Source organism: Anolis carolinensis, chromosome 4, assembly GCF_035594765.1.
Source record: "Anolis carolinensis isolate JA03-04 chromosome 4, rAnoCar3.1.pri, whole genome shotgun sequence".
Taxonomy (NCBI): domain Eukaryota; kingdom Metazoa; phylum Chordata; class Lepidosauria; order Squamata; family Dactyloidae; genus Anolis; species Anolis carolinensis.
In genome coordinates this window covers 169,261,106-169,288,620 of record NC_085844.1, presented here as the reverse complement: position 1 = coordinate 169,288,620, position 27,515 = coordinate 169,261,106, and the positions used below count along the sequence as shown (strand labels likewise).

The following is a 27,515-nucleotide window of genomic DNA, read 5'->3' as shown; positions in this document are numbered from 1 at the left end:
CGGCAGTAACCTTCCAGTTCTGTTGCAAGAGTTACCAGCCTTCTGAGCAGCATTTTTTCATATAAATTACTCTTTTGGTATAAAAGAAGTAGAAGTGAAGTGAAAAGAACTTTTCTAATCCCTAGCATTAACATTATGAAGGTGCATAGTGAGGGGTTCAAAGCTCTAGTCACAAATTTCAGAACTCTTGTTTGAATAACCATATTTGTATTGTAATACTGCAAGCAAGTCATAATTAACCTGTTTGTTGGTTGAGAGGAAAGCAAAAACTCTGATCAAGAATATAAATCAGCATTGGAGATAGGAAGGGGAAAGTACATTCTCCAGGATCACATGGATTATTTGATATCAAACTAAACTATGATTTAAATTACCAGTATTTCATTGCATAATAGTCCATCCATCCCAGAAAATGGCTATTGACTATTATGACTATCGCATATGACTATTATGCGATGAAATACGATATTTTGTTGTGTAAATCAAACTATTGCAGATTAGTATAACATCCACTAAGCTTCTGTATGAATTACTAATGCTAAGAAATGTATGTGTTAAGAAATACACATTGACAATATACAATGTTCCCTCACTTATTGCGGGGGTTAGGTTCAAAGGACCACCTGCAATAAATGAAAATCTGCAAAGTAGGGACACTATATTTATTTTAATATTTATACATTATTTTAGTAGTTATACGCTATTTTAAGTTTTTATCAACAAATTGTGTGTTGATAAATCGCCTCCCTTTCCTCCCATTGCCACTTGGGCTCCTTTTCTCTCCCTTTGGCTTCTCCTTCCTCCCTTCCTTAGGCTGTAAATTGTAATTTTTATGATTCATAATAGTCTTTTAGAGTTTATTGAAAAACCGTGAAATAGCGAATCCATGAAAAGTGAACTGAGAAGTAGTGAGGGAACACTGTATATTAGTAGATCATGTTTGCATTTATCCATATAGAGCAAAACACCTTTAAGCACGTTTTGTAACAGTTTTATTTTAGAAATCTTATGTATATATAACTATTTAGCAGGTACGTGAACAAGCTATTTTATTTTTCTATTTCTGTACTGAAAGAATATATTTTAGTATTGCATTGCATGGGGAAGAACAGCCAACCTATTCAGTTATATCATAATAAGTGAAAACTATTAAATGGTATTGGATTCACAGCTTAGTTGTGACAATTAGATGCCCTCTAGTGTGTTAATAATAAATCATTCTACAATACTAATGAAGTATACCTCTTCAAGTCATTTCATTTGAACAACATTCTGCTAAAACTATGTTCCTTGGAAACCTGTAATTGAGCTGTACTATTTGATGGAAACAATTGACACAAAGTCCCTACTCCTATCGGTGTTGGCCTCATTATTCACGTGAGAAGCTAAATCATGATGAAATGGCCTGTTATTAATAGTTAGGAAGGACATTTGTCAGTTCAGAGTCTAATGAATAGACCAATTACATATTTCAGTACACAAATTGAGCTGTGTTTTCTGGTTGTTCCTTGAGGTAGATGTTATATGTGAGTGAGTAAGGGACTGATGATTGGGGAGTGTTGAAAACCAGCCAGTTAGACATGACTAATTAAAGAACTTTATATGTCTCTGAAGGCAGAATGCATTAAACTGTGATTTTGAACATTTTGTGGTGAGCTGTAAATTGTTAAAAGATTATTCTCTTTCTTCATTTGGGCTGTGAGTTGTAGGAAGTTTCTTGGAAGAATTTTGAGGAGGACTTTGAAATGGACTGAGCATAATTAAATGCTTTTAGGGCTTGGGTAGTAATGCAGTGAGGGAGTTAGATAATATTTGGCCAGGACAGACAACCTACACACACCACACACTCACACTCACACACACATACACACACACAGAGGAATGGAGGGAGAGACAAAGAGACAAGAGGATCTTGCTAGTTCATAGTTGGGTGGAAAACAGAATGTACTAACAGAAGCACCCAAAGGAAAGGACTTGCCTTGTTGAAATGGACTGACCATAATTAGATACCCTCAGGAGTTGAGTTCTAAAAGCAATGAGGGTCCCTGGCACTCTGTTGTTAAATTTGGTGCCATGATAAAGTTTTGCTCTGAACAAGATGCATTGGGTTTGTTTTAAGACCGTATTGTGCTCCCTAAAGGCTTTTGAGAGCGCAATCCAAGCAAGGCAAGGCATATAAGCCCCTCACTTCTACTTTCATTGCAACAAAAATATGCTTTCAGTAGAACTTTTTCTTAAGTTCTACTGAGACGTGTCTAAGATTGAAGTTTATATGGCTCCAGATGGGAGATCTGGCCTAAACGTGCACATAGTTCTTTACAACTGAATACTGAAAAAAAAGTATAAAATATAGTATGTGTCCTCAAGGTGTTGCATTCCTTTTATACACCCTCCATCTGACAAATGTGCCCAAATGTCTTTTATTTGTTAAGGTTACTTACTTACTTGCTTAGGTGATCCCTCGTAGTTCGAGGATGATGGTCCTCCAGGTGTAGTGTCTTGGCGGTGGATGCGTAGGTGGCTGTGGAGATCTATTCTTGACTCGCATCTTCTTCTGCAGTGAAGACATCGGTTTCCAGACGGAAGGCGCTTACGGTCAGGGTTGGCTTGACACGCCTTCCTCTTGACACGTTTCTCCCTTAAGCTCTCAATTCGTGCCTCTTTGAATTCTGCAGCACTGTTGGTAACAGCTGAACTCCAATTAGAGCGCTCAAGGGCCAGGGCTTCCCAGTTCTCAGTGTCTATGCCACAGTTTTTAAGGTTGGCTTTGAGCCCATCTTTAAATCTCTTTTCCTGTCCACCAAGATTATATTTCCCGTTCTTGAGTTGGGAGTATAGTAACTGCTTTGGAAGACGGTGATCAGGCATTCGGACAACATGACCAGTCCAGTGGAGTTGATGGCGTAGGAGCATCGCTTCAGTGCTGGTGGTCTTTACTTCTTCCAGCACACTGACATTTGTCCGCCTGTCTTCCCAAGAGATTTGCAGGATTTTTCGGTGGCAACGCTGATGTAATCATTCCAGTAGTTGAGTGTGATATCTGTGATGTCTTTTATTCATTAAGGCTACATGTACATAATGGAGAAATAAAGAAAACACTTTCTTGTGTGATTTCATGTTGTTTTCAGAGTTAAAAGCCTATTATGCAAAGCTCAACTTGACATGACTTTGAATGAGAAAGGCTTGTAGAAGAGTTTGAAATAACATACTGTTTGTACTGAATTATGAGTTTATGGACTTTCTTTGATATTTTGGCCATTTATTTATTATGGCTCACATAGTGAATGTAGAATGCAGAAACTGAAAAGCAGATCTCAATGTATTTTTTCTTTATATTTCTAGCTAGCAAAAAAAATTCGGGAAAAGTTTAACCGTTACTTGGATGTGGTAAATCGAAACAAGCATGTAGTTGAAGCATCATACACTGCTCATTTGACATCACCTTTGACCGCAATTCAAGACTGCTGCACCATTCCGCCATCTATGATGGAGTAAGTATTCCCTAATAGCTGTTGCCTTCTTGTTCTTGTGTGTCTTCAAGTTGTTTTCAAAGTTGAAATATTTATTTATTTGCCTTATTTATTTATTTATTTATTTCCAACATTTATATCCTGCACTTCTCACCTGGAGGGACTCAGGGCGGCTTATAACAATGGCAGTAATTCGATGCCTACACAAAATCAAAATCACATAGTACATAAAATCAATTAAAACTATTAAATACAGTATAAAAATTTTAAAAATTTATACCTTGCCCTTTTCACCCCGAGGGGAACTCAAAGCAGCCTTACACATAGGCAACAATTAAATGCCATAAAAACAACATACAATTAAAATAAACATTTACATTAAAACCAAAAGACTTAAAATATCTAAACATTACACCAGTTATTAAAACCACACAGTCCAAGATCATAATCTGGAGCCATTTCAGTTGTCTTTGCATATATTCCATATCCGTTTATTGTACTACAGTTCCTATCTGAAGACTTGATCCCGTAGCCACGTTTTTACTTTCTTTTTTAAGGTCAGGATAGAGGGGGTGATCTAATATCACTGAGGATATTATATTGATATGCACTGCTCAACTTGATATGACTTTGAATGAGAAAGGCTTTTACACGTATTTGGAATAACAGACTACTTATAGTAAATTTTGATTTTGTGTAGATTTTGGAAATATGGTGTTTCACTCTAAATTTATACTTCAAATTTCCCTAGATTAATATGCCTTATCAAGTCTTTCTCTGTTTGTGGAAAAGTATGAATATGTGTTTGTTATGAAGAGCATATATAGGAATTATATGAAAGCTTAGCTATTTTCGCATGGGGATGTAATTGGTTTTGTTGGGTTTAATGCAGTGGTTCTTAACCTTTGATCCTCCAGTTGTTTTCGTCTTCAACTCATAGAAATCCCAGCCAGGTTACCAGCTTTTAGGAATTCTGAGAGCTGCAGTCCAAAACCCCTGGAGGACTGAAGGTTGGAAACCACTGGTTTAATGTCATGAAGTTTGATTAATGTGCTGTGAAAGATTTCTGTAAGAATATTATAAGTAGGGAAATTAAAAGTGCAAAAGTTTTAAAACCAATTTAAATATATGAAAGAACAGTTTCAGAAGCTGTCTGTTTTCGTGCTGTCTCTTGATTGGCTGATCAAGATAATTAACCTATGGAAAATTTTGTAAATGGTATGAAAATGTGCTATATGAGAATGGTAATTAAATTCAGAGAAATTGCACAAAACACTGTCTATAGTTAATCTCTGTCATTGTGAAAGAAAAATGACTTGGGTCTGGAAAGATAGCTCATAAATATGTAAAATTAAAACAATGGAATTTGTATGCCCCTCATTGCAATTATATATTGTAAATAATTGTCAGATGTTTGAATGAATACCTGCCAAATTGCCCAGATGATTTTTATATGGTCCTGTAAAAATACCTCTGTTTAATAGCTTAAGAGTTTCTGATTTACACTGATCAAGCCATTGTTGAAGCATGGGTACAAATTTAGTGAGAAGTTCCTTCTTTGAGTTGCTTTTATTTTCAAATGGAATTATTTTTATGGTGTGGTTTTGAGAAGACCAGTATGCATTTCTTCCTTTACCAATCTCACCTTTTCCAGCCTATTTTAAGATAACCTAGAAACAGCCGTGTCTGTTCCTTATAGGAGCTGTGACCATACAGGATATACTGGAAGCATTGAAATGGCTATGCATTTATTTCTGAATATACAGAAGTTTTGTGTTGAAAATGCACAACATTGGGTACCATACACTGGGATCCAACTCAGTAGAAATGTGAAGAGCAGCAGTTTGAGTATCAACGCTCTCTCTCACAAATACTGAAATTGGCCCAAAAAACTAGAATTAAAAAAAGAAGAGGAGTTGTATTCAGTTCCAGTAAAAAATATCTAACATGCAACACTAGGCAAAAAAAAAATCTGTAAAGTTTTTAGAAGGGGAAATAGAAAGAAACCAGAAGTGGCTTTGATATAGGTGTTTTATGGAGTGAGTTTAGGATTCCTAGTCTCACTGTGTCATAATCTACCTGTCCTAGATATCATAACTCCCTTTTCCCTCCTTATTTCTCTGGCCCTATGGGGAACTATGGGAAGGGGGGCAGCGTCTGATGTCTGCGGACTGCACTTTGCCCTGCCCTATTGAAGATGGCGAAAAGAATTATCCTAGTATTAGTTCCATGCCATAAACTGCTGCCTTGCCAGACAACATTGCATTAAGTAGTTAAGTTTTTTTTAAAAAACTTGCGGGACAACAACACACAAAGTTCTCCATAATATAATATACAGTACTAGCAAAGCAGATCAAGGTTTTCATAGGCACAAAGCAGATTGTCCTAATGTGCTACTGAGGATTAAAGATATATAGAAGTGCAATGTAGAGGAAGACTAGGCAGAATGAGGAAAAAGCAGGCTTCTAAATATTAGATGATGTCTGTAAGCAAGGATTATTTACTAGATTTTATTAACTCCAGATACGGAGCATATGTGACTAGAAACCTGCACTTGAAAAGTTCAGGTAGCACAATGTCATGGCCTCTAGATGTTATTCCTGGCAAACATTGGACCTCTATGAATTGAAAAAGGCTGAATTAAAGAGACAATGCAAAGTTATCTGGTCTGGCAATAAGCAGCTTTATATTTTAAATGGTTGCCCTCCAAGTCTCATAAAAAAATACTGGACGCTGCAGCATTACAAGTAATAGTAATATAGTCAGCCCTCTAGATTTGCAGGTTTGATTATTAGTGGATTTTTTTTCGTATCAGGAGCAACTAGAGAAACTGCAGGTCGCTTCTGGTGTGAAAGAATTGGCCATTTGCAAGGACGTTGCCCAAGGGACGCCCAGATGTTTGATGTTTATCATCAAGTGGGAGGATTCTCTCATGTCCCTGCATGGGGAGCTAGAGCTGACAGATGGGAGCTCAACCAGCTCCCCGGATTCAAACCACCGACCTTCCATCAGCAGTCCTGCCGACACAAGGGTTTAACCCATTGCACCAACAGGGGATTTGTGGATTAGATTGATATGTTCTGTATAGGAATTTCTTGGTCCTCCAGTGCAACTCTGTTGTTAGTTTCCACCAGAGGTGACATTGACCATGTGGTCACATTGGAGGACCTAGAGATTCCTAATGAGAATTCCTTCTCTCTTTAGGTCCTCTAGTGCAATTCTGGCTGAGGTCCTAGAGATTCCTAGAAAGGTGTTCTCTCCTGTTAAAAAAATAGCATTCTTTAATTTGTGGGGGTTTTTTATTTTCACCTGAGCCCTGTGCCCCCAACCCCAACAAGCATAACTGTAATACTAGCTAATACTGTAGAATTTGCCTCAACTGGAGCTTTGAAAACCTGCTGTTGTGGACTTTGTTTCTTTGAATCCTCTAGCCAGCATCATCACTAGCCATGATGAGAGAGAAACCCATCTGTCAGAATCTTCACAACTAAAGGTCCTTCCACACAGCCATACAACCCAGAATATCAAGAAAGAAGATCCCACAATATCTGCTTTGAACTAGGTTATCTGAGTCCACACTGCTATATATCCCATTTCAAAGCAGATAATGTGGGATTTTATTCAGCTGTGTGGAAGGGGCCTAAATGACTGGCAGAATTCAGGAGAGTTGAGATACAGATGAAAGCTGGGGTTCTGTCTTAAATGTTAGGCTCAGATTGATTGCTCTGCCAAAACTCTTGTCACATTTCATAGTTATTTACTGTACATTAACATTTAATGAGCTATATTTGCTCCAGACAAAGCAAAAGTGACAGATACCGTCAACGTGACAATCTCATTTCAGATTCATCTTGCCTTTTGTCTTATTTGAGATTATATTCTACAAAATTTACAATATTTCTGCGATGAGAAGCCATAATTGAAAATTGAGAGTTCTACCATTGCATAACTGATATACACAGATACAGTAGGGTCTCACTTATCCAAGACCTGCTTATCCAAGGTTCTGGATTATCCAAGGCATTTTTGTAGTCAATGTTTTCAATATATCATGATATTTTGGTGCTAAATTCATAAATACAGTAATTACAACATAACATTACTGCGTATTGAACTACTTTTTCTATCAAATTTGTTGTATAACATGATGTTTTGGTGCTTAATTTGTAAAATCATAACCTAATTTGATGTTTAATAGGCTTTAATCCTTATTATCCAAGATATTCGCTTATCCAAGGTTCTGCCGGCCTGTTTAGCTTGAATAAATGAGACCCTACTGTAGTTGTTTAAGATCAAACAACTAAACATTTTGAGTTATTTTTTAAAGGGAAAGAATATATAGTTAAGTGTATATCATGTATGACATTATGTGTACTATGTAGAAAATCTGTGGTCATCCAATAAAGCTGAATAAGAGATCCAGGATAGATAAACCAATATACAGTGCCTAGTTAATCTATGGAATTTGCTACAATAATTGTATAGTATAAAATTACTTCGGAACAGAAATTAGATGGATTAATTGATGACAAGGATGTGTACTACCTTATTGGGTTCTATAATTTTTCATTTGGATGATGTTGTACAGCAGTTTTAGAAAACAGTGTGGGGAGGGGAAATTGCTGTGAACCATCCTACATGTGCTTGTATTGGAGTATATAATGTTGCCACCCTACTTTCTGGAAGCAAAGAGTTCTATAGTTTTTCTGGTTCATTATCTCTTGCTGCAGATATAATATAAATGCATCTAACCCACTTTTGTTGAATTTCCATGATAGACCTCATGTCTAGCCAGTGGGCGTCCCATAGGGGTATGGTTGGTTAGTGCTTCTTAAACTGTGGGTCCTGACCCAAATAGGTTGCTTCCGTTAGCTCAGTGTTAGGGTCATGAAACATTTGGTAACAGTAAAAGGTGTCCAGGGAGCCTCCAGTGGTGCAGCGGGGTAATGCAGCGGGTTCACCACTGAGCTGCTGAACTTACTGACCAAAAGGTCGGGGGTTCAAATCTAGGGAGTGGGGTGAGCTCCCACTGTTAACCCCAGCTTCTGACAACCTAGCAGTTTGAAAACATGCAGATAGATACCATTCCAGCAGGAAGGTAATGGCGCTCCACACAGGTATGCCATCCACATAATCTTGGAGGCATCTACGGACAACACCGGCTCTTCAGCTTATAAATAGAAATGAGCACCAACCCCCAGAGTCAGACACGACTAGACTTAATGTCAAAGGGAAACCTTTACCTTTACCCTAAAAGGTTTCTAATAGACTACCCATTTACACAAATCTGTTAGTAACAACATGCAGTGTGTATACATGTGATGTCTCATGGGCCATGTAGTCCCGTTCCTAGTACTGTTGTGGCAGACGAAGAGGAAAACTTGGGTTTCCCACCGATTCAGCCAGAATCGGAGCCCCTGCACCTGCAGGATGTTTGCCCTCAAGAAGTCAGCCAAACAAGCCTTGGGCAGAATTCTCCCCCGTTCTCTCGTAAGGATAATTATAATAGAGATAGAGGCGCTAGGGAGGCGAATCGCCGAAGTGCCAGAATCGCTGCCAGACAATTAGATGATTAAACCTGTTTCCCTTGGGAAATCTTAAGGAGTCATGCATCTGGACACAGTTTGGGTTTCACTTCTTGTTCCCCAGGGAAAGTGTTCCTTGGCGGGAAAACAAGATCCTATATAGGTGTTTTACCGCAAGGAAATCCTTGCGGAGTCAATTCGTCAGCTTCAGGAGTGAGATCGTGTGTGGACTACGCTACTCCAGTTCCTTGTTTCCAGGACCTTGTTCTAGTTCCAAGCCTGCCTTGTTCCCCGGACCTTGCCACGGACCTTGTTCTTGCTTCTTGCTTCTTGTTGCCTCGTATCAAGTCTTGTTTGCCAAGAATCTAGTTTGTTTTCCAGCCTTGTTGTCAAGCTCCATTGGACTAAAGGACCTTGTCATTTCCCCACACTTTGCTCGGCAAAGTGTGTGTTTCGGTTATTGGATTATAACTTTGGACTCTAATATCACATATTGGACATTGTTTTCCTGGACTAAATTTGACCTTTCCTGAAAGGTCTACTTCTGAACTATATTCTTCACTTGTTTTTATTGACTTTATATATTCCTTTAATAAAGATATTGGATAGATTCTGGTCTCCGCGCATGGTTATTGGTGCTCTGCAGCCTGGGTCCTGACAATACAGGACCGGCCCGAGGAAATTTTCGGGGGTACGCAAAAAAAATTTTGCACCCCCCCCCACCGCGCCGCGGAAGACATGGTCAGACCTGGCCCCGCCTCCCACGCTGCGCGCGGGCGCCCTGACCCCACCCCCATGGCGTGGGAGGCGGGGCCAGAGCGCGCGCGCGGTGGGAGGCGGGGCCAGAGCTAGCCACGCCTCCCACCCCGCGCACCCTGTCCCAGGCACTCTGCAGCGGGAATCCAGTCCTTCCAGGCCGCGGTGAAGGTCCAGCTGCGGCCTGGAAGGACTGGACTCCCGCCACAGTCTGGCTGGGACAGGGTGCCCGCCGCGGGAAGCGGGGCTGGCCACACCTCCCGCGGCGGACACCCTTTCCCAGCCAAGCTGCGGCGGGAGTCCTTCCAGGCCATGGCCTGGAAGGACGCCCACTGCTGCGGGCGGGCGCCGCAGGAGGCGGGGCCAGACGGTCACACCTCCCGCGTCGTGCAGCCACGCCTCCCGCAGCGCAGGAGGCAGGGCCAGGGCGCCGGAGGTGGGGCCAAGTGTGGGTTACACAAAAATTTCTAGGGTTACACAAAAATTTCCCAGGTGGAAAGGGGTCACAAGTGGAATAAGTTTAATAAGCCCTGGGTTTTTTAAACAGGGTGTGAACAAGATGAGCATTGGTCTGGCTAGTGTAATCCATTTACACTTATTTCTATCTTGTTTATTAACGATATGAGCACAATTTTTCCCTTTACTTTGAGTGCTTTCCATGGGATAATTTTGTTTCTCTGAGCACAGCTGCAACTTTAAAAGGGTTTGTCTATTTCAGAGATGGACTTAAATCCTATTGGTAGTCTCAGCTAGACTAGACCCATGAAATCAGCTAATGAATGGTTAGTCTGTACTTATGTGAAGGTTATTGGATTCAGATTTAAACTTTAATAGGCATATGAGGACCGAAGTAGACCTGTGTTGGATACTGGCCAATGGATAATCTCTTCCAGCATCCTGTTTCCAAAGCTTTTGGGAAACTCAGGTCATAAATCCAGTTGCAATTCCCCAAGTAGTACACTGCCTTTGGACCTGGAAAATATATTTAACTGTGATGGCTGATTGTATAAATTATCTAGTCCACCTTTAAAGTCCTCTAAGCAGTTTCATCTTATAAGGATCCACCAGCCAGCATGTCAGTGGCCCTGTTGGCCGAGAGATTCTCAGTGCTGTAGTAATTCTTTTCCCAGTATCTGCATCTAAGCCAGCAGTCATCTTTTATCTGTGAATGCCATTAGGTCTCTTTTCAACCTATGAATTTATTTTTTCACTGTATGACCCTAAATTCTTTTTTTAAGGGAGGGAAGTATCTGCTTTCTTAATGCAGATTGCAGGCAAGAGATGTATCATCCATGCACAGTAATTGCAAAACTAAGACTGGATACTTGGTTGACACCATGAGAAACCTCAACATGTGAAGCTTAGTTAAGTTAAGAACATAAGACTTTGATCATGAAGTGTTCCAGGTTTCATGATGGCAGTAAAATTTGACTCCATTCATATGGACTGAAATTATTTCACTGTGAGTGGCTTGCATTTGCCCATTGTCCTCACACTGTAGCCTTATAATCTTTTATGTCTGTATTAGCATAAATTAGATAAAACACAGAAAACAGGAGAAGCAATTTTTATTAAAATCATTTTGGAACTTGGTTTCTGAGATAAAAATAAAATAATAATTAATAACAGTAATAGTAATAGTAAAATAACAACAACAACAACAACAAAGAACTGGTGGCATCACAAGCCGGAAAAAGTTACAGAGAATGAACATGTCAAGCTACTTTGGGACTTCCGAATTCAGACAGACAGAGTTGTGGAGCACAATACTCCTGACCTCACGATCGTGTTAAAAAACAAAGTATGGATTGTCGATGTTGCAATCCCAGGTGACAGCAGGATTGAAGAGAAACAACTGGAAAAGCTGACACGATATGAGGATTTAAATATTGAATTGCAAAGACTCTGGCACAAGCCAGTCAAGGTGGTCCCAGTGGTGATCGGCACACTGGGTGCAGTGCCTAAAGACCTTGGCCTGCACTTAAACACAATTGACGTTGACAAAATTACCATGTGCCAGCTGCAGAAGGCCACCTTACTGGGATCTGCACGTATTATTCGCTGATACATCACACAGTCCTAGACACTTGGGAAGTGTCCGACGGGTGATCCAGTACAACAGCCAGCAGAGTGTCTGCTGTGGACTCATCTTGTTGTGTTTCAAATAATAATAATAATAATAATAATAATAATAATAATAATAATAATAATAATAATAGTGTGGTTTTCTGGCATTGTATATTTCTGCCGCTTCTGTGACCGTTCATTTGTATTTTGATTCCGTAGCCCACTTGTCGATGAATGTCCAGAATCAGCAGCATCCACCGCGGCCCTTTTTATCCTGGGCGACGACCGAGCCAGTATAGACTTCATTTTGGTTTGATTCTCCATAATGCTAATGGGTTAGGTGCTCTTAGTTCTACTCCTCAGCTGAGACCTCTTTGGCTTGGTTAGACCTGCCGGTAGTTACACTACCGCCAGCACAGCTCTCAGCATCATTGGAGCAGTTAAGTAAAGAACTGATGGGATCACAAACCTGTAAAAGTATTGGAAAATGAGCACGCAAAGATACTGTGGGACTTCCAAATCCAAACTGACAAAGTTCTGGAACACAACACACCAGACATCACAGTTGTGGAAAAGAAAAAGGTGTGGATCATTGATGTTGCCATCCCAGGTGACAGTCGCATTGACGAAAAACAACAGGAAAAACCCAGCCGCTATCATGACCTCAAGATTGAACTTCAAAGACTCTGGCAGAAACCAGTGCAGGTGGTCGGCACACTGGGGGCCATGCCAAAAGATCTCAGCCGACATTTGGAACCAACAGACATTGACAAAATTACGATCTGCCAACTGCAAAAGGCCACCCTACTGGGATCTGCGCGCATCATCCGAAAATACATCACACAGTCCTAGACACTTGGGAAGTGTTCGACTTGTGATTTTGTGATACGAAATCCAGCATATCTATCCTGTTTGCTGTGTCATAAAATAAAATAAAATAAAATAAAATAAAATAAAATAAAATAATAATAATAATAATAATAATAATAATAATAATAATAATGCCGATGGCACAATAGCATCAACTGTGTCTCAGCAGTGATCTTCCATATATATGGATGGTATTCCTGTATTAGATGTTCTTTGAGTATTATTTTTACATTCTTATATATTGGATATATATTTTAGATAAATTGAAGGAACAAGAAATTAAATAAAATGTGGGATTAGAGGTACAGCGATTGGTAATTTACATTTTTAACACACTTTAGCTGCTTAAGTTTTGTTGTTTTAAGACCCCTAATTGATTCTGCTACATTAAAAAAACTTTAAGGAATGCTTTTACCTACTTGATGGGAAAGCTACACAGGAAATTCTTATCACACTAAAATATTACTTGACAACTATACCTTACATTCATTAATGTAATATTTACATGAGTAAACCTACAGATCTATTTTTGAAGATCATTTACTTTAAGAATGTGATAACTCCCTTAGAAGTGGTCTGACTCACCTTTTTATAATGGCTGATCAAATATTTGCTATTGCAGCTTAGCTTTATCACTGCTTTTCTTTTGTTTACTTGCCCTCTCATGGGTTGTTAAGCTACGAGATAAGGGGATCCCCATCCTAATTTTTCATATTGCTTGCAGAGCTGCATTTGCAAGCATCCTAAACTCAGTTGGTGTCGTCTAATGGAATTTCAAGAGCATGGAAACAAGATTTGGAAGTTCTGATATACTAATTAAATCTTGGGTATATGTATATTGCATAACTATGCACAATCTAGTAACTAGTTTTTAATTTGTAGGTGAATCCTTATATGGAATTGAGTAGAGCATTTAATGAATGAGAACATTGATTTCACATGGTCTGGACTAAGATATACGTATGAGGATTTTGGACAAATGGATTTTAACTTGGACATGTTTTAAATTTTGTATAATGTGTTTTTATTCTGTAATGTTACGATGTTTTTATATGAACTGTTGCTTAGTGTATTGTTTGCAGGCATTGAATTTTTGCCTATTAATTGTAAGCCACCTTGAGCCCCCTCGGGTGAGAAAGGCGGGTAAAAGCGCTGTAAATAAATAAATAAATAAATAAATAAATAGAGAGATGGAGTAGAGAGAACCTAACTCCTAGTTTTAAGACATATAATGCCAGAGGGCTCCTAAAATATATGTTCATAGATGTAGAGGGTGATTAACTCCAAAGTGTACTTCAAAATCATGTGGAAGGAAGTTCTAAATTTTTACTTCACTTTAAAAATTTAAAAAAATATTTATCTAACTTTTGATATTAAAACGATATTAAAATTATGGTGAAATTGGCTTCCTGCTATCTTTCACCAAATGAAAAGTATGATGAAAGACAGCAGGAAACCATGGATACAGGAAGAAAACACTATAGAGATAACACTATATAACAAAATTTGGGTTTTTTTCTGTTCCTGGTTTGAAAGTGTTATTTCCTGTTGAACCTTGTGGTCCTTACTTTGAAAGTAGTTGTTATACTCCAGAAACTTTGTTTTTGTGGCTGCCACAAACTATGTTGAATTGGTTGAGACTCGATCAGATATTCATTGAAAAACTATAGCAAAATGTGCTGCAGGATGGCCCGGAAAAACAAAGTTTTTGTAGTTTAATAAACCTTTTCCATGTTTTTATGATATAACCAATTAGGAAATGACATTTATAGCTCAGGAACAAAAATCATGTTAAGTAGTGTAATAAGAAGCATTGTCAAAGTAATCTCTCGGGGAACAACCTTAGAACAAACCAATGTTATTTTCTGTCCAGCCCATCCTTCAATAATCTCAAAATAATCTGTTCTACCAATTAGTTTTCAGCGAGTTCTGCACTGTGCATTCAGACATAAGAATGTACTGGAGTGCAGTTCAGAGAAAATGAAAAATGTGTATATATAACAAACTTGAAATATAGAGGATCTCTGTCTGCATGTCAGCCCACAAAGGATGAAGAATCAAGCAAATGTCTTCAAGTTTTAAAAATAACAATAGACGCCCTTTTCTCTCTCCACATCTGACATGAATTTCCTTCATCGTCCTAAAGGCAAAAGAAAATCTATAAGCAACAAGGAGGCAAAAGGCGGAAGAGGAGGGCTTAGGCATCTTCCAGGCTAACTTAAGTTTTTGGAGTTGTGTTTATTACCTTTCATTTATTATTTATTTCTTTATTTACAGCATTTATATGCCACCCTTCTCACCCCGAAGGGGACTCAGGGCGGATCACATTACACATATAGGCAAACATTCAATGCCTTTTAACATAGAACAAAGACAAGACAAACATAGGCTCCGAGCGGGCCTCGAACTCATGACCTCCTGGTCAGAGTGATTCATTGCAGCTGGTTGCAGCTGGCTTGCTCTCCCACCTGCGCCACAGCCCGGGCCCAACAACATTCAACAACATTCAGTAACTTCTTTTAAAATAATTTTTATTGAAATAACTATTTTCCATTAAAAAGATAGAGGGGGTAGAAGATGGAAAGATAAAAGGAATGGGTATAGGACTGAGAGAGGGACTGGTGTGAGATATGAGGGAAGGGAGAATAGGGAAAGGGGAAGGAACTGGGGGGGGGGGGAATTGTGTAATTCAATTTGTCTTCATCATGGTTTGTAATTTTTCTTGAATTCATGCTCCTCCTCTTAGTTCCGGTTTAGTGAATAATAAATTGCCTTGAAATTAGTTCAATTATATTGTCATATGCCCTTTGTTTTTTAACATATAGTCTCTAAACAAGATCCAATCAGTTGTTTTCATATATTTACTTTGAAACTTTATTATTAATTTGGTCAATTTGTTCATATTTGTAATCTCCATAACTTTTATTAACCATTGGTCTTTTAAGGGTTTTTCTTTCATTCTCCAAATTCTGGCATATACTATCCTGGCTGCCGTCATCGTATAGTTGAACATTTTGTCTTTATTTTTATCTCAGTCCATGTCTGTCATTCCCAGTTAAAAAATATTCTGGTTTTAGTTATATTTTCATATTGAGCATTTTCTGACTTATATCCTGAATTTCTTTACAATAGGCTTTTGCCATACTGCAAGACCACCACATGTGGTAAAAGGTCACCTCATGAGTGTCACATTTCCAGCATTTATTATTCATGTGTTTGTAATATGTGGCTAATTTTTGTGGAGTTATGTACCACTGGTACATCATTTTGTACCAGTTCTCCTTCAGGTCATATGAGTATGTATATTACAGTTTCTGGTTCCAGATCTTCTCCCATTCTTCCATCTTTATTGGTCTTCCTATATTTTTCACCCATTTTTTCATACATTCTTTTACTTGCTCCATTTCTCTACTTCATTCTAATAGCTGGAAGGAGATTCTTCAGGGCTGTGGGAGTTTTCTACAGTACATTAGGCATATTTTCTTTTTAAAATACCCTGTAGTAGAGAATTGTTATCTTATCTCTTTCTCTTTTTCTCGAGGCAAACTGGATTCATTCACTCTGTATATTTAGAGCACTGGTAGTATGCCCAACCCTCCTAGACATTATGATCCTCCTAGTTTTTTTTCTCTTTTTTATGTTATAAACTTAACATATATGATCTTCCTAGTTTTTCCTGACATTATAAATATCACAGTAATAACCATATTTATAAGATTTTTAAATTTTATTTGATAAATAGGAAATAGTTAAACCTTTGTTTAACCTCATGCCAGTGTACCTTATGAACTGTCATTTTTATCCAAGTGTATTGGCTAGTCAGTCCCTAGTTTAACAACATAAACCATGGCTTATTGTGCTTATTATATACCTTCCAAGCAAGCTAAATGATTTCTGAACCAGGCCTTCATTATTAGTTTGGATTAAGAATACACTGGAACTTTGCAAATATGCTTCTTTTTGCTTTTTTACTATTCAGTGCTGCAATATGCAAATACATTATTGATTATAAGAATATGAGTTGTCAAAGGTTTTCATGGCCAGGATCACAGGGTTGTTGTATGTTTTCCGGGCTGTTTGGCCATGTTCCAGAAGTATTCTCTCCTGATTTTTCGCCCACATCGATGGCAGGCATCCTCAGAGGTTGTGAGGCCTCTGAGGATGCCTGCCATCGATGTGGGTGAAACGTCAGGAGAGAATATGTCTGGAACATGGCTATACAGTCCGGAAAACATACAACAACCCTATATGCTTTGTGTTAATAAATCATATACGTTTTAACATTTTAATGAAACAGTGAATTTGAATGACCATGTTAGGTTTTAGTAATTATTTTTACAGAAGTGGAGGAGAACATCTTTATAGAAATATAAACAGTATAAAAACAAGGATGGGACTTAATGCCATAACCAAACCTCAGCTGGCGAGTGTCATTTTTAAATATACATTCTCCCTCCCTCTTTTTCATTTTTCCAAAACTGAAACCACATAGAAGAAGTTGATTTACTTTGTGAATAGAGGCTGAATGAAATCCAATTGGAGCTTACTTGAACACTGTTTTGATGTAAGATTCAAAGCTTCTGCAAATTTATTTTATCTTCTACATTTGCTGATCTTCTGCTTGTAAATCCTGTTGAAGGAGAATAAAAATGACTGCTGCCTGATGGGAATTAAATGTCTGAAGTTCAAAGCAGTTTGCACATCAGAGCAAACGTCAATCAAATGAACATCTTGCAAGCTAGGCAGGGAGCGAATTTCTCCATGGGGAAGAGATCAAAGTGGGAGTCACAGTTCTGTTTTCTCCCTTGGGATGCAGTTTCGATCAGTTGTTCATTAAAGTGAATCCAGAAGGAAGGGTTTTCATATAATATAGAAAAGGAAAGACAGAAAAAAGAAGGTTGGAGCGGGTGGGAATGTGTGTTTGGCTCTCTCGGAGTTAATGTTAAGATCACGTTTCGATCTTTTCTAATTGTAGAACCACATTTTCAGAGCAACAAGTTAACTTGCCAGAATGGTTACTAAAAACCAGGTTCTGAAATTTGTGTGATTACCCACATTTTTTGTGTTACAAAGATGGAGGAACTACTTAAACAATACAATTCCCTTTATTTGCTGCATTGCTTGAACATATTATTTGTTTATTTGGAGGTTTATAATTCAATTTTGCATTTTTGAAATATGTACCATAATATTTTTTTATTAGATATTATTTTGTTAGATCTTTTTCATTGGCAGGAGGTAAAATAATCCCATGGGAATTCTCTAGTCCTGCCCCCTGCCATGTTGCTTCATGAAGAACGACTTTCTGATGGAGAGAAATTCAGTGTATCCATATTGTGTGGAAATACAGTCTGCAAATAGAAGTGTTTCTTCTTCTTCGCATTGTCTCCTTTTTCACAAGTAGAAGAATGCCAGAGGGAAGAAGGGCTAAAGAGTTCCATTCGTCCTCATGTGGTTATTTCAGTTAAAATGTACATTTGAAAGCCACAAGTGAGCATCAGAAAAGTAAAACTGATAGGTGGTTGAGAAATTGTTAGACAGAAGCATAGGTAATGAAAATATAGATGATGGATGCAATATCCATGAGATAATGGACATATCATACATTTATTATTTTAGGGGCGTTTATTTGGCACACAGTAGCCTAATGGAGTCCCCAGTGGTGCAGCGGGTTAAACTGCTCAGCTGCTGAACTTGCTCACCAAAAGGTTGGCAGTTTGAATCCAGGGAGCGGGGTGAGCTCCTGCTGTTAGCCCCAGCTTCTGCCAGCAGTTCAAAGACATGCGAATGTAAGTAGATCAATAGGTACCATTCCAATGGGAAAGTAACGGTGCTCCATGCAGTCATGCTGGCCACATGACATGCAGCTTCAAAGACAATTGTAACAGAAAAGAAGAAACCATGAAAATGAACAAAATATGGCTACCACTATTAAAAAACTCTAAAATCAGGATGGAAAATAAAGATTAACACTCAGAAAATAGGGGAATTCCAGACAGAAAGCAATTAGGGACAGCCAAAACCTCCCAACAAAGGATTCCCCCAGGCAGGAAGCAGCCAAACTTTGAAACTCAATGCTAATCAAGATGGCCAGTTGCAACATTCACACTTGCCTCCAACGGACAAGAGTTTTTTCTCCCATCCTGGACCTTCCACAGATATATAAACCCCACTTGCCTAGTTTCCAACAGACCTCACAACCTCTGAGGATGCCTGCCATAGATGTGGGTGAAACATCAGGAGAAAATGCTTCTGGAACATGGCCATACAGCCTGAAAAACTCACAGCAATCCAGTGATTCCAGCCATGAAAGCCTTCAACAACACAGGATAAAAACTCATCACATCAGTATCACCATACTGCCATCCTATGATTTAAAAATAATTCAAAGTGCCTAGACTAGTAGAAAATGGAGCCGTCGGATGGCCAACCACTCCTCCTATGGAAGGAGTTCCAAAACCTGCGGGCAGCCACTGAGGCTGGATCTACACTGCACTATAATCCAGTTTCAGAACGTGTATTATCTGCATTGAACTGGATTACATCAATTTGCCTTGCCCTACAATACACATCAATGCAGTGAATCCACATTCTAAAACTGGATTATAGGGCAGTGTAGATCCAGCCTATGAAAGCCTCCTCCCATGTCCTGCCTAATGAGCATGTGATGGTCTTGGGATCAAGACAAACCCTTACCCTGAGGATCTTAGGGCTGGCTCACACAGGGACATGCAGTCTTTGAAACCAACACTTTTAATCAGCTTGGTTAGCTTTTGGGCAAACATCTCCTTTCAATTACTATCTTCTATATATATAAAAGAGTGATGGCATCAGGGCAGCGGACAAAACAACAAAACCACAGCCCCCCCCCCCCAACCTCGAAATTTGACAACACAAACCATCATCCACGCCTCTAGATTGATACAACAAAAAGAAAAGAAAAATAAAGTCCTAATTAGAGGGAGAGGAATAATTGTTTTTATCCAATTGCTGCCAGTTACAAGTTCCGTCCACTTGGTCTCCTAGCAGCCTACTCAGCCCAGGGGAAAGGCACAGTTAGGCCTCACTTAGGCCTCTTCCACAGATTATCTAATTTGCACTGGATTATATGGCAGTGTAGACTCAAGGCCCTTCCACACAGCTATATAACCCATTTATAATCTTATATGATCTGCTTGGCACTGGATTATCTTGATTCCACACTGCCATATCATCCACTTCAGTGTGCATTTTATACAGCTGTGAAGAAGGCCTCATATAATCCAGTTCTAAGCAGATAATATAAGATTATAAATATACAGTAGAGTTGACTACTAAAAGGCAGACTGCATTGGATAATCCAGAACACTGGATAAGCGAATGTTGGATAAGTGAGAATCTACTGTAATATGAAATAATTACTGTGGTAATCCAGTCCAACCCAATTCTGCCATGGAGGACACAATCCAAGCACGCCCAACAGATGGCCACCCAGCCTCTCAATAATAATAATAATAATAATAATAATAATAATAATAAGAAGAAGAAGAAGAAGAAGAAGAAGAAGAAGAAGAAGAAGAAGATCATACAATCCTAAGGTTAGCAGATACCCCTAAGGATCATGCAGTTCAACTTCCTTCTACCATGCAGGAGGACACAATTCAAGCACTCCTGACAGATGGCCATCCAGCCTCTACATGATGATGATGATGATGATGATGATAGAAGCATGGAATCCAAGAGTTTGGACAGACCCCTAAGGGTCATCCAGCCCAACCCTTTCTACTATGCAGCAGGACACAATCCAAGCATTCACAACACATGGACAACGTATATATACTATACAATACTACACAGGGACATAGACCCCTTCTACCCTCACCACTTTCACAGTACACAAACAACCAAATGCATACTAAACATAAAGACAACCATACAACAGACATTCAATACCACCACTACCTCAACAATTTCTCACCAACACCACCAGACAATGCGACAGGAACGCGTGGCCTGGCACAGCTAGCGTTCTTATATAGCACTCATCACAATGCGTAAATCAGTCGTTAACAGTATGAAAGAAGATATAATTTTCTTAGCTTTCTCTTGTGTGCCTTCAAGCCACCTGTCGATCCATGAATAGCAACCCCATGAATTTCGTAGGGTAGGATGTTGCAAAATAAGATATTGATAAGAATTTGAATGTTTTCCTTCTTTGTAGTTTCATTTGGCATCTTTGAAGAACAAGAAATAGAATAGTACTAGAAACTACATTTATCTATTTATACTTCAGTCTCGAAACAAAAATGACTGAATGTTGATACTTGCTATTAAATTAGATGTTTTTGTGATGTGTGTGTGTGTGTGTGTGTGTGTGTGTGTGTGATCAAACAGTATGAAAGAAGATATAATTTTCTTAGCTTTCTCTTGTGTGCCTTCAAGCCACCTGTCGATCCATGAATAGCAACCCCATGAATTTCGTAGGGTAGGATGTTGCAAAATAAGATATTGATAAGAATTTGAATGTTTTCCTTCTTTGTAGTTTCATTTGGCATCTTTGAAGAACAAGAAATAGAATAGTACTAGAAACTACATTTATCTATTTATACTTCAGTCTCGAAACAAAAATGACTGAATGTTGATACTTGCTATTAAATTAGATGTTTTTGTGATGTGTGTGTGTGTGTGTGTGTGTGATCAAAGAATATATATTCTTCATGTTCCACATTTTAAAGATACAGTAAAATCATGTCTTATCTGGTCTTCCCATGACTGACTTTTAGCCTGGCACAGTTCATAACTAATTGAAGTGTTCCACTGGAAAACACTGAGAAAATGTAGAGGTTTCCCAGTGCAAATGGTGGGCATGGCATTCCTGATCTAGACAGGAATCACAATTAGTAGCAAAGAATTAAAACCCTCCAGCCTTCATGCCGTGGCCCAAATTGCATGCTCTTTCTGTCTGTTAATATGATTTGGAGGGGAAATCTTCTCATTTGAACAAATAGATTTAACATGAAGAGGAATGAGTGGTCAGAACCCAAGCCATAGGAAACAAAAGAGCAAGCATTTAAACTTCTGTTTGATAGGATTCTGATTAGATTGAGCCTTCTTTCTGCTATATTAACATTAACAATCTGTTCATTCTCTTTTCAAAATGACATATATAATAGAACTTCCATTTTGTTGCTTAAATGTTGGCTTAATACATTGTAGTGGATAGAGGTGTACCTGTCATATTCTTCAAGTTTGATTGTAATTTTCATTTATATGTGTTGACTATTGTACAACTTCTTTCTGTTTTGAAAGCATATGGCACTTTATCACTGCTACTTATTTCCATAATACAGCACTTTATGAAACCTGTCCCCACTGGGTTGCTTTTAATTACTCTGATTTTATCTGCTTGGATTTTAATGTATTTGTCCATTATTTTATTTTGTGTATTGTTGGAATGTTTTAAGTTTATGTTAAATATGTTGTTGTTGTTCGGGCTTGTCCCTGTTGTGAGCCGCCCCGAGTCCATTCGGGGAGATGGGGCAGGATATAAAAATAAAGTTTATTTATTATTATTATTACAACTATCTGAGGCCCCTAATACATTGCCATATAATCCAGATTATCAAAGCATATAATCCACATTATCTGTTTGATTATATGAGTCTACACTGCCAGATAATCCAGTCCAAAGAGTCCAAACACTAGGTTTTATATAGCAGCGTAGAGCTGTTTAATTATTTAGAAGTGACTATCCAGGCTAGGCTGCAGTTAGGGCTAATGAGAAGAACAAAAATAAAACTGTCTTTCCCAAAGAGTATATGCTTAAAAGACAGAATCAGATTATCTTGTCTTATTGATCTTCCTTTTGTGTTTATTTCAGATTTGATGGAAACTTTAACACCAACGTATCTAGAACGATTAGCTGCGATAGACTATCTACTACTGTGAACAGCAGAGCATTCAATCCTGGCCGTGACTTAAACTCTGGTAAGTAATACACCTGTTTTGTGTGAGGTTGCTGCATCTTGCTACAGAGAGTAAGGTATCATAGCAACTGAATGTTATGCTTTCTTGAAGCTGCTGCATAATTTGTAATTTGAGGTTTCATGACAGGCAGATTATTTCTTAGGATAATGATTTTATCTAGGTAGTTATTTATTCCAGCATGCCTTGTAAAAGTATGTTGTGGTTTAAAGCTGCTTCCATTTGTTTTCTGTATATCTTGTCTGCCCTTCCATCAGTTACATCAGCTTACAGTAGTGATAAGTCAATTTAAACAGCCTCTTTGATCTTAGAATTCATCTAATGTGCCTGTTCTTCTGCAGCAATCAGCATTAACTGATATATGTTGAAGCCCTGAAATACTTCATTTCTTTGATGTGCCTTGGTGTTTCTGTCTTGAGAACTGGTCCATTTGCTTGGCACATTTTAAAACTTGGAGGTGTGGTTACCAGATGAGGCTGTTAAAATGTTCTGAAAAATATTCATTCCTTGTCCAGGCATAGCTTGGCTTTCAACATCACGATGAAATGAAAATAAACTGGCTGAAAAGTAGAAATAGAAGGCATCTTTTAAAAATCTGATAGTTTCTAAGGAATTGAAAAATCTGTATGATTTTGATTTGACTACCTCTCATTTTATTCTTTTTTTGCTTAAGCAAAATAACTGTAGACTGTTAAGATGAAGCTAAACATTGGCCATAGCCTACATGTAGTATTCTAGAGGTTCCATTGCACATCCCATCCCACCCTAGTTTTTTCCTGTACATCTGCTGTCCTCTTGGTTCTGCTATTTTTCTGCTATTACTCATCAGCAAGAGGAAGCATGGGCCTCACTCACATTACAGACTTATAGCACTTTTATTCCCTTTTAATCGGCATGGTTCATTCCTATGGAATCCTATGGTTTGTACTTTTTGGACACGCAACAACCTAGAGAAATTCTAAATGCTCCTCTCTAAACTTCCAGTTATAAAATTTTGTAGGATGGAACCATGGCAGTCAAAGTGGAATAATAGCACTACAATTTCATAGTGTGGATGGGCACCAGGACAATATGTGCAGAAAAGGAGACAGCGGAATCTGTGTCTGATCTGCCACATCCATTTTTTTTCCGTCACATTAACAATTCCAGAAGAGCCTAATTGAATCCCCATTTGTCTTCAAGTCTGCTTTTTGACTCATACTGTCCACTTTACCAGCTAAGGCCTCTGTTCCCCAACTCGGGTCTGGACGATTTTGTTGCTAGTGATGAATTCCTAGGTCCCATCTACACTGCTATATAATCCAGTTTCTGAATGCAGATTAATTGCATTAAACTGGATTATATCGCATTGTAGACTCATGTAATCCAGTTCAAAGCAGCGATTCTGCATTCTGAAACTGGATTATATGGCAGTGTAGATCCAGCCGTAGTATCACTAGAGAGATAAAGCTGTGCTTAATACAATAATAGAATATTCCTTATTTGCCTGCTGTTGGTTTAATACAGAGCTTTCCAAACGGTGTGCCATGACACGGTAGCATTGTGTAGGTGTGTCGCACAAACATAACGAGAAGTGACAAAAGACTTGAAAATGTTTTTTTATTATCTTACAGATCATACATTTGTATAAATATAAGTTTTCCATGAGATATGTTTTGGACTCATATATTTCATTATTACAATTTATGTATATGTCTATATCTCTTATAAGCGGTTGGTTTAACCTACAGTTTGCTAGTAAAACTTAATTGTCGTGTCATGGAATGATACATGTCTAAAAAGTGTATCACCAACATTAAATGTTTAGAAAGTTCTGGTTTAATGTTGGGAAAGAAGAACAGAGAGGATGTGATTTTTCAAACTGCCTTTCTGCTGTCCCCTGAGGTCCATCTTAAGGTTGGAAAGGTATCTGGATAAGAAAAAAGTGTGTGTGTATGCATGTACATGCATACACATATAGTTGCTTGATCTATTGTTCTGGGCATTCCTTTTACAAAGAATAATGAACTGCTTTCATAACACTTCATAATATGCCAGAAGTTACATCGTTTGGGTTTTTTTATTTTAATCTGTCATATTATTTTGATAATTTTAGCATAGTAAATTTGAATGAAGTATTGAATTTAGCTCTTGTTATCTCACACACATGTGTTTATAGACATTGAGAAGGATATATAACTCCTTTTTTTGTTTATTTAATATTGGAATATTTTCTCTCATGGAAGAGATAGAGAAACACTACCGTTTTCCTGAAATTAAAACCTTACAAACCACTCATCCTTCCTAATCTGTTTTGTTAAGAGATCAATTGGGAAAACCCTTGTGTAACCCTTAAATACTGTGCTCTTTCCAAACAGACAGATTGTTCCTGCAATGTAAACAGGTTTGCACAATTGATTGCCGGCCCAATACCTTCCTTCCTTATCTGTAAAAAAGTTTCAATTTTCTCCCTTCAGCTAGTTAGTTCATTCTGCCTTCCCTAGGGAGAGCTGCCAATTTTGCCAAACCCCGTGCTTATTTTTCTATGACCACAGAGTACAACCTTCTGTGAGATAAGCCGAGACTACTTCAGCTGAAAAAATAAGCTTTTTTTCTTCCTTCAGGTGTACTTTTATTTTCCATCTACTAAAGCTGCTAGAATTCCCCACAGAGATACTTTCTTCCTTGCTACAAACCCTAAGAGATGTGCTTTAGGGGCTCTATTTTTTCCTCATTCCAAGCTTTTTAATCTCTAAAATGCTTTTCTGTACTTTAATGTGCTCTCATGTCTATGGCAAAGCCAGTTTGGGGACAAGTTTCATACTCACAAGAGACTGATTGAAGATGTTGTAAGTAACTGCCTTTCAACTTAAAGCGGCATTTGTCAAACTGCCTTTTAGTGCAAGAATCATAAGCTAACTGGTGTCAGTATAAAACTATGCCAAACTCTTCCCTTGTAAATTTATGCCAGGTGCTATACAATCCTTGCTGAGATGGCAGTCATTGTGCTTACCCAAACATTTGATTGATCAGGCATATTTTGGGATCAGTTCGTTCTTAAGCTATAACACTTCAGATTGAAGGTTTTTTGTGTGTGTCAGGAGCGACTTGAGAAACTGCAAGTCAGTTCAGGTGTGAGAGAATTGGCCGTCTACAAGGACGTTGCCCAGGGGATGCCCAGATGTTTTACCATCTTGTGGGAGGCTTCTGTCATGTCCCTGCATAGGAAGCTGGAGCTGACAGACAGGAGCTCACCCCACTCCCCGCCGAACTGTCGGTCAATAGTCCTACCGGCACAAGGGTTTATCCTATTGCGCCACTGGGAGCTCCTTTCAAATGAAGTTATTCAATAATTATGGAAAGAGTGATTGACTTAAAAATAAAAGCTAATATTATTAGTTCCACTTTGAGTCTCTTTAAGAGAGAAAAGCACCATATAAATAATAATAGTAGTAGCAGTAATGATAACAATAATAACAACATGTGCTTACCAGCAAGCACGCTATTAATAGAGTCTTAAAAGAAATTACCAAAAACCTTTGTTTTCTGGAAGAACACAATATTGAGTGCCTCAGTTCTATGTTTGGTAGCACATAGGACTTCCATGCTTGCTTTCCAGGGTTAGCAATTTTTTTTGTTTACATTTTTCCTCTCTTCCAAAAACATATCAACTGAGAATCGTTCACTTATCTGATAGACTGTAGAATTTAAAGTAGGGTTTACCAGTCATTGTTGCTTAAATAATGCTGGAATACATTCCTGTAGATCCTGGAAATTGACCATTTTGTCTCAGGAAAGGTAATTTAATAAAATAACCAGCTCAGTGTAGTAATTTGAGTGTTTATTTGAGTCGATTTTTACCCTGCCTTTCTCCCACACCAAGGCGAGACTCAAAGCGTTGTTGGACCAAGTTCCTGGGAGACCAGAATTTAAATCCACTCTTAGTCCTAGAAATCCACTGTGTGATCTTGGGTAACACACACTATTTCTGTCTAAGAGGAAGTTAGTGTCAAAACTCCTGAATAATGCTCGGTAGGAAAATCTATCATGTCTCCATAAACTGGAGTCAGCTTGAAAGCACATTACAACAATGTCATGGTATGAAGAAATCAGTGTTTTAAAAGAGCTCCATGGTAAGGTACCCTCTAGATCACATGTGTGAAATGCAAGGCCTGCGGGACAAATCTGGCCCACCATGTCATTTTATGTGGTCCGTGAGGCTTTTAATTCTAGCACAACATAGTTATGTTTATATAGTCTTACAAGTACAAATGGTCCTTTGAAGGGAACCATGTCATGCCCCAGGACATGGTATATGCATCTACCATGTAAGGCTGATGTGGCCCTTTGTGAAAATGAGTTTGACACTCCTGCTTTAGATGTATTTGCTATGGCCAGAGAGTGGTTTTGGCCACAAAGAGGACTGTTATTCTATGTTGCAATAATCTGCCTGCTTTTAAGGTATCACAAAAGGTTTTGTCTTATTTTTTTCCAATGGTGAAAGGAGAGGATGTTGCATATACTGTACTTGTGTTATTGTTTGTTACAGTATCGCTCATGTAAGGTTGAATCATGACATCACGAAACGACCGAGTCTGAGGTTGTTCCTTTTAAGTGTAGGACATTTGCCTTCCTTTCAGCTTTAAGCTTTAAGGTGCACTGCTGTCAAAACTGTGGAAGGGAGATAAAGATTTTCAAAATCCTATACAAAAGCTCTGTTATTTCTTGCTGATTACAAATTACCTTACGGGCGTGAAGGACAGAACAGAAGTCGAACCCTTTGTGAAGAGAGTCTTATAAAACTTCAAAGGGAATCTGAAAATGATAACGCTTAGCACTTATGGATAACACTTGCAAGATACAAGGCATATTGAAATCATTAACT

At 38.4% G+C, this 27,515-nt stretch overlaps 1 protein-coding gene across 2 annotated transcripts in view; it reads left to right on the top strand.

Moving 5' to 3' along the window:
• Positions 1-27,515, top strand: part of cachd1 (cache domain containing 1) — a 175,100-nt gene that overhangs the window by 73,594 nt on the left and 73,991 nt on the right. For both annotated transcript variants that reach the window (XM_003220133.4, XM_008109317.3), the window contains exons 3-4: positions 3,343-3,491; positions 22,548-22,654. In XM_003220133.4, coding sequence (XP_003220181.2) covers positions 3,343-3,491; positions 22,548-22,654 — 256 coding nt within the window. The remainder of the gene's footprint in view (positions 1-3,342; positions 3,492-22,547; positions 22,655-27,515) is intronic.